Source organism: Hirundo rustica, chromosome 2 (genome assembly GCF_015227805.2).
Source record: "Hirundo rustica isolate bHirRus1 chromosome 2, bHirRus1.pri.v3, whole genome shotgun sequence".
Lineage (NCBI taxonomy): Eukaryota > Metazoa > Chordata > Aves > Passeriformes > Hirundinidae > Hirundo > Hirundo rustica.
Genome location: NC_053451.1, coordinates 95,561,341 through 95,569,936, shown reverse-complemented (window position 1 = coordinate 95,569,936; position 8,596 = coordinate 95,561,341). Strand labels below are relative to the sequence as shown.

Genomic DNA, 8,596 nt, shown 5'->3' with positions numbered 1-8,596 from the left:
CCTTATATAAAATACTTTATGCCTTTTTTAACATCTGAGCAATGAATTATTTTATAGTTTTATTGAAAAGGAAAGGTTTCAGGAAGATCAAACATCAATTTTCTTGGCTAGACTGAAGTTAAGGTACTCTCTCTTGAAAATAATTATCACAATGAGCTTGTACCTTTTTTCTCAATTTGTAATTATTTGGCTAGAGAAACAAAGTTTCTCTAGATTTTATTCTCTAGATTTTTAGACACACTGAGATTTCTTCAATGTTTTGATGCTTTTGGGGGTTTTTTTGTTGGTTTTGTTTTGTTTTGTTTTTTGGGGGGGTTGTGGTGTTTTGTTGTTTGCTTTTTTTTTTTTTTTTTTTTTTTTAAATTTGCTATATTAAACAAAATTTTCAGTTACTGTTAAAAGGGCTTTGTTGGCTTGCTTACCTTTTGACCAAGCAGGAGTTAAATTTACAGCTTGTCAGAACATTTACAATTTGAAGTTTAAGGAATCTTTAAAATATATTATTCAAGGCCTAAATCATGGTAAATCTGGTATACAATGTACGGAACATAGTCACAGAATGTGTGAGGTGGGAAAGGACCACAGTGGGTCACCTAGTTCAACCACCCAGCTCAGACAGGATCATTCCAGAGCACGCTGCACAACATTGCATCCAGACGGTTTCTGAATATTTCCACAACTTCTCTGGGCAACCTGTTCTAGTGATCAGTCAACCTCGCAGTAAAGAAGCACAGAGGAAATATAGGAGTAAAGTAGTAAAGCAAAACAGAAGTGCAAAACTTGCATTCCAAAGAGTTCACAGATGGAATCTGAAATTTTGGAGCAAAAGTAATGCCATCCTCCTCGACTGGTGACTTTTCAAAGGATGACAGGAAGTAGAGATGACCTAATGATTTTCCAAATTAGTCATAACCCTTCATGTCAACAAGTTTAAAGATAAAAATGCATTTTATATCCTCTGATACTCTGACTATAAAGTGGACACTAAGGATACCTTAAATTTCAGGATAAATGTACATAAATTTGTAATTCTTATAAATAATGTATACATTTGTACTCATTTTTTTGTATACACACCATTATTTCTCATTATTATTGAATCTACTCCACACAGAAACTAATAGGCCTTAAATTCTCAAGATGTCACGTTTAATAAAAAGGAGATGCCAAACGCCACTCGTATGACTTGATTTACTCATCAGCTCTGCAGATATCTTGCTCACGGGAGCACGGGGTAGTAGCTGTGAATAGGGTAAAACTGGGCCAGACCAAAGCATGGAAAAAATGGGATTTCCTTACGAATTTTCATGTGTATGCTTTACAGTGACTTGTTCCACACACCCATTTGCCCTGTCTTCCAGCATAATCGTCAACCGCTTCTTGGCTGCCCCAGAAGGAGCTGTATTCGGCACTCCACTGCTGCTGCTGCATGAGGCGGGTGTCTGGCCGAGCGCAGCCCAGCACTGCCCGCCAGCCATCCCCCGCCACACGAACACCCTGCAGGCTGGAGCAGGGGACGCGGGCGGGCTGTGACCGCTGCGGAATCCACACCTGCTTGGAAAAGGGGAGTAAGAGAAGGCGTGACAAACCCTTTGGGACGTGCGGGGGGAGCTACTCGAACAGGAGCTCCCACGCGAGGGGAACGACCACCTCTTCCCAGGGCTGTTACTGTGCAGCCGGGGGCGGGCCGGGGGCAGCGGGCGCTTCGCAAGGCCCCCACCGCTCATTTTTAACTTTCTGCGAGGAGCGCACGGGACCGTCCCAGGCATCCCTGCAACACTGAGGGAGCGCGGGGCAGGCGCGGCACTTCCCTACACCCTGTTCCCCGCCGCGCTGCCCCTTGGGCAGGACGCAGGGTGGGCAAAAAGCAGAGAGCACCGGGGCTGTCACAGGGTCTGGGCCGTGCCCGCGGCGAGAGCCGCGCTCCCGCTGTGCGGCGGGGCCGCGCTTCCCCCGGCCCCTCCCCGCCCGCCAGCCCTCAGCGGGACGGTGCCGCAGCGGCAGCGGCAAACCCCGCCCTCCGCCCCGCGTGTGGCGCGGCTGGGCGCACCCTCGCCATTGTCTGCGCGGCGGTCTTTGCCTGCTGCGGGCACCGGCGGGCGGCGTGGCGGTTGTGGCCGCGATGCTGAAGGGCTGCGCGCCCCCTGAGACGCGGCAGCGGGCTCCAGCCCTGGGGAGCAGCCACCCCGCCTGCTGAAGACTGAAACTTTGCGTCCCCTGTCCTCCCTTCTTCCTCTCGCCCTTCTCCATGCGCTGAGCGGCCGCGGGGCGCCCGCTCGGCCCTATGGACGCCTTCAGCGCTGCTAAGGCCAAGATGGGGGCGAAGAGCGGCGGCGAGGCGGCGGCGGCGGGAGTGGCCGCGCCTCAGCCCGCCGTGCCGGCCCCCAGCCCCGCTGGTCCCGGCTCGCCCGCCGCGCTCGAGCCCGCTGCCTACAAGCTGGAGGACCTGGAGACCTTGGCCACCGTGGGTGAGTGCGGGAAGGAGGGGAACAAAGGAGCTGCCGAGGTGCCTGTCTGTGACCGTCCCCAGCGGGAGGAAGTGCCCGAACAGCTGGCTGCCCCCTTCCCTAGCGCCCTCTTTTTTGTGGGTTTTTTTTGGTTGGGTTTTTTTTTTTTTGTTTGTTTCTTTTTTCCTCTCCGCCTCCCCCTCCCCGCTCCTCTCCCCCACCGCGCTCCGCTCCCTGTTCTCCCGCCGCGCCACCGCTGGCCGGTGTGAGGGCAGCTGGGGGTGCCTGCGGTGGCTGTAGGTGGCTGCGGGCGGCTGACGAGGACGCGCCGCAGCCTCCGCGCTGTTCGGGAGCCGCGCCGCGGGGCTCAGGGAGGCTGAGCGAGGCTGAGGGCGTTGTACGGCCCCGGTGCTGCCGTGGCACCGGCTCTGGCGGCGGATCCGCAGCACAGCGAGCCTGTACCCGAAACAGGGTTTGGCTTGTCTGTGAGATGAGTACTGCCACTGCTGAAGCTGGAAGACCTTTTGGTACAAAACCTGGTTTATCTGGTTTAACTTCACTTACCTGCATCATGATAAAAAATTCATCATTTAAATTAGTTGTCGGGCCAGAGAAGAGATCAAACAGGTTAGCCGAATGCAGCTGAGTGTATGTCAAACCCCCGACATGCTGTTGTCCTGAATATTGATGCAAAGATACTTTGCGTATGTAGAATTTTGGTAGAAGGTAAGGTCTCATCTCACAAGTACCACGCTTACTAAAACTGCCCTTAGTCAGTGGCATTGCTGAGTAAATGCATGTGCCTAATAAATAGAGATTTCAGACATCAGTGATAATATCTGAAATGTGTGTGATGGTGTTCATGTGTGCTGTATCTGTGTATTGTGTTTGAATATACATACTGACAGTTGCATATGTTTTTGCACCTGGTTTAAAATGTTGTATCTTCAACAACATGGAAGTTTTACTCACTTTTTCATTACAGGACTGTGAAGTTACTTTGGATAGATTTATTCCAGCAAATAATGTGATGTAAATCTTAATTTTCCCTAAGCTCTCTTCAGCCAAAAAGGTGCGATATAAACCCTTTCTTAGTGAAGTTGGTGGCTTTAAACATGGAACTGGAAGGGCCCAAGACTGTTGTTGTCAGTGAAGAACACATTATCTTCTCTTGAAGTGCGTTGTGTTTTGAGATAATATTCCAGTTTGAAATATGGGCAGATGTTTTATTGATAAATTGTTTGAGATTATTTTGAGACTTCTTGAAAGGTTTGTGATTTTTTTCCCTCCAAAAGTGGTTGCTTTTCTTCATTACATCATGACCATGTGGATACAATAGTCATAACTGAGGATTAAGACTTCAGGTGAAATACAGATTGCAGAAAAATAGTAATTTTTAAGGAAGACAGAGCAGTCATGGAAATATTCTTGCGGCCAATGAAGAAATGTGGAAATAATCCTGGTGTCAACCTTAAGTAGTATATCTTTATTAGAGTGTGCTTTAAGATGCTCTTTAGAGGCTAAGGGAAGGGAAATTGTGATTCCACAGGATTTAAAGAGAGACTTAAAAAAAGTAAGACACTGCCTGTTATGAAGAAACAGAAAGAAATGAAAGGGAAAAGGAGCAGATAGTTGCCTGGCAAGGCACTGACAGAATTCATGGTCTCCCTTCATTCTCTGTTTTCCATAGCTTGATTTTTTTTTTTTTTTTTCTTTTTGTTTCAAACAGCTCTGTCTGAAAAGATGACCATTCTTTGTATCTCTTTTGAACTGCCATCTGTCATTTTATAGGGAAAATAAAAGGAAAAAACAAAACCCGTGCACAGATAAATACATAAAGCCCTACTTGTCAAAGAAACTGAGCTGGCTTATTTTAAGTTGGTTGAAAAATGGATTTATGACATGCCTGTGTGCTTCAGTAGAAGTCTGTGAGGGGAGCAGATTCTTGGCCCTGATCAGGAAGCAATATTGTAGCCTCAGAGTGATACTGAAACTGAACAGTGAATGCCTGCTCTGAGTGGCCAAGTTTATGAAAGGCGCAGTGCCCCACCAATGCTTCCGTAGTGCATCAGGGATCTGAGCCAGGGAGTCTGCGTAGTTGGGCTGCTCTGTGTGCACCTGCTAACCTGAAGTATTGAACACCTGATTTAAATGGGCTGCAAGTCAAATCAGTGCAAAATACTGCAGGGTAGGAGAGTAGATTTGTAGTTTAGCTTGAGAAACACTTTTGCTTGGCTTAAACCTTTTTTAATTCAGCTTATTAAGTACACTCTAGGTTTATATCACATGTGCTGAAAGAGTATATATACTGTTCTCTTGAGCAGTGGTTTAATTCAGTATTACCTTATCCTGCATTTTGATCTCCCTGCACAAGTAGAAGGGATTAATGTCATCAGTTTCACTGCAGCAATTTAGAGTTGTCTGCAGTTTGAATGCTCTGATAAGGATAACCATTCTCTTTCTGCTGATGTTCTTGAAAGCTGTTTGCTCTGTCTGAGATAACTGGAGGTGTTTGGGGATGGGAGGGGAAATACCCAAAAATTACATAACAGGAAGTGCTGGTATTTCGTTTACTAGAATCATTGCTTATACATATACCCAGGTTTAGAAATAGTTATGGCCTTGAAAACTACCAGCTTGAGAAAGTTGAAAGTCAAAATGGGGAGGTGAGTTCCATGCTCTTGCAGCTGTTTGTGATTAATATTTAAGGTAACAGAATTGTGTTGATGTCTGTGAGATTGTAGTCATCCATGACTTTATGCAGCTTCTCTCTGTGGATGGAATAAAATCCATGTAAAAAAAAAAATAAAGTTGAATGCAATACCTGCTTTGAATATAGCAACTAGTGTTTTAAGTATCCTTTATAGTCTCAGAGGATTAAAATCTCTCTGTTAGGCTGTCCACCATAATGCAGGGTGGATTGCATATGTTTTCTGTGATTTTTGTTGGAGTGCTGTGCCTGGTTTAGCAAAGAACTTAGTGTAAAGGTGGGAAGAGCAAAAGGGAAGTACAGTTTAGCATAATGATTCAGAGGACATTTATCTCCCCCAGACACCCCAGGACTCAACCTTTGGGTGTTTCTGGTCCCTTTGTTAAAAGGCAGTTGGAGCAGAGTCTGGAGTACAGGTCTGCTTAATATTTAGTTGATAAAGTGAAGTTAATGGCTCTGGGGAGGGCACAGGACTGGTTTCTGGCACTAAGAGAAGTTAAACAGGAAAAATATTTCTTTAAGGATACTTCATGAGGGGTTGAAGATGTGGCTTTGAAACTTTGAAGTGTACAGGCTATTTAACTAGTCTTGTATGAAAGTTGAACACTCTTGATCTGGAGCAGTTGAAAGTGCCTGGTTGTCCACATCTTGTTTTGAATTAATTTTCCTTTCACAGGGGGTTGAAATACAAATGTTTGCTCAGCACACTCAGAAACTGCTGTTCAGGCCAGGCTGAAATACTCTGTGAATTTATGTACTCAACTGCACCAATATTGAGTTCTGTGCTGTACAGAAGCAAAAATTTATATGCCGTGACCACCATGTTCATTGAAAGTTTGTTGCCCATGCTTATCTGAACCTATTTCAAACTTTTTGTAGGTCTGGTCAGTGAAAGAGGGAGAGTGTGAAGACTGATGGCATAGTTTCTGAGTCATCCTTGGTTGTGATGAGCATTTAATATGGGCAAACCTCACGTTCCAGAAGCCAGAGTGCCTGCAGTTGGACACCTGATATGTATCCTGAAATAGAGATGCTAAATTTTTAATTATGCCATAATGAAAAAGTAATTCAGGTAAACTAGAATAAGTAATACAGAAAAACCAGAAGGTACTTCACTTTTGGGTAGGTAAAGTTGAGAAAAGTGTTACATTCCCTGTTGAAATGCATGGTAATGGGAAAGGGAGAAGGAAAAGAGCACCAGGAGGAGAAAGATGACAATTTTTTTTCTTGCCTTCTCTCCTTTGATATCTGTTTCTTGTCCGTTTTTCAAGGAATTCCATAGCAGATTATGTAAATGTTAATTTGGAGTTGTGAATCTGTTCAATTGATTGAACTATTTTTATTATAGCATTTTTATGCAAAAAGATTCTTTTTAACTACTGTTCCCATGAAGTGCTTTACACAAAACAAATGCAGAATAAAAAAAATGAGCATATGAGTATTTTCATTTTTATGCACCTGGGAAAATTTTTTAAAGTTCATGAGAAAAATGAGGTGCTACGTATTTTCAAATACTTAATTTCTCTATGTTCACACACAAAATATGCTAGCCAAATATATTTCAAGTGGCATTGTATCAGCACGACAGTAGGTACACAGTTGTAGTCTAATGCCAGAGAATTGTCTAAGTAAGAAATTGTGCCTCAAATTAGCCAAGTTCTTTACATGAAAAGAACTGTTGGCTTTTTTTTCTTTTTCTTGGAGGATTAAATTAGTTCAGTGTCTTACCAAGTGTTATTTTTGGTTTCACTACCAAGGTTGTCACCTATTTTAAATTTTCTAAGGAATGTATGAGCATTTTTTTCCCTGTTTTGTCACATTTTCTTGCTACTGAGATGATAAATAATAATCCATGATTTTACTTGGCAATGTTCTTAAATACCACAAGTTTTGAAAGAAAACAGGGTCTGAATGTTGTGACTGTAGTGGTGACCTGAATTCACCATTACGTTTGTACATCTTTGAGGCTTTAGTCGTAAAGCTGAATGACTTGGATTTTATTTTCACTCTCTGTATTTCTTACTTCATTTTTCCCTCCCACAAAATGACACTTGTCCCAAAATAAATCATTATTATTATAGCTGCTGTTGTAGAGAGAAATGACCAGGTGTGACTCAGCTTTCTTCCCTTGCTTTTCCTGTTAATCCACTGCTGAGGTGAATTTCAATACCATAATGTTTATTGTAGGTTAGGCAGGTTCTTTCCCATAAGTTTCTTGTTCTCTTTAGGATGGAAAAAAATGGATTGAAACAAGTATTCTCTTTTATCTTTCAGAGAGGTCAGAAAAGTGAAAGTGTATGGAAGAAGTCTGAACATGTGAAAATTGAAAGTTCACATTTCTGCTTTTCTATCTTCAGTGTTTAAAATCAGTCTTGAGGTAAATTGTTAGTGTTTGCCTGTCACCTGTTTCTTTTGTCTGAATCTAGTTTAGATATTTAATTGACTGCAGAAAGAAATTCAGTATTCTTTTTCTGATGTTGTGAATTTGACAGCGTATAGAATAGGCTTTGACACTCAAATACACTTCTTGAAGATAAGTAATTTGTTAAGTCCTATAAATAGCCCAGAGATGCCCAGAAGTACTTTTTGCAATGCAAATAATCAAAGAATCTGGAACCCAGCTAGTACTAATATTTCTGAAATAAGAAGCATGCAAAACTCACCCACAAAATCAAAAAGCACCTAACACCATACCTTTCCCCTGTCAAGTTTACGCTTAAAAAACCCTAATGTACCAGGTGAAAATACTTTTTTTTTTATTTTTCCTTCTTCAGTGGGAAGAAACAGGAACTTTTAAAGTACTAGGGATTTAAAGCATGTAGGCTTTTAGGGTTCAACTCAATTTTTTCTATGTTTAGCTTCCGGAGTATGTATGTCTGGATTGTTTGTAGAGGACAGGGAGAGCAGCCTTTTGGAGATGACTGCCTTAATATTTTGGCTTTCATATAAGGAAAACTTAGCAAAACAAATCCCTTCCTAAAGTGTGTTTAATCCTGGTTTGCTTTACTTTTAAGAGTGATAGGCAGTGTAACTAGAAAAAAAAAGATAAGTGTGGTGAAATTTAAATGCTATTTTGTTTATTATGAGAGACATAGAGGTGTATACAGCAATGAAGAGTGAATTTTTGTAAAGTAAAAGACAGGAACCTGTGTTTACTTTCCCAGGTCTTGTCTGGGTGTAAGCTGTTTTTAACCAAATTATTTAGCTCACTGTAATTCTCTTACTGTTGACACCAGTGTAAAACATTTTCAGTATTAGCTTGTACTACTCAGGAGTAATTTAGCGTATTATCTTTACTTGGGAAAGCATTCTTTCATCTCTGCAATGTTTTAGAGGGTTTTTTAGCAGCTTCAAATTGGTAAGTAAAATTTTGCTGTGTACTGTGTGTTAGTGGCACCTGGGATATTTAGGGTAGAACAATTCTCAAAATTGGACTATT

At 42.5% G+C, this 8,596-nt stretch overlaps 1 protein-coding gene across 1 annotated transcript in view; it reads left to right on the top strand.

Annotated features, from left to right (window-relative positions):
- The first annotated feature begins 2,284 nt into the window (after positions 1 to 2,284).
- PRKX (protein kinase cAMP-dependent X-linked catalytic subunit) overlaps positions 2,285 to 8,596 on the top strand; it is a 58,165-nt gene continuing 51,853 nt past the window's right edge. Inside the window, exon 1 of the mRNA XM_040055294.2 lies at positions 2,285 to 2,468. Within this exon, the coding sequence (XP_039911228.1) occupies positions 2,285 to 2,468 (184 nt within the window). The remainder of the gene's footprint in view (positions 2,469 to 8,596) is intronic.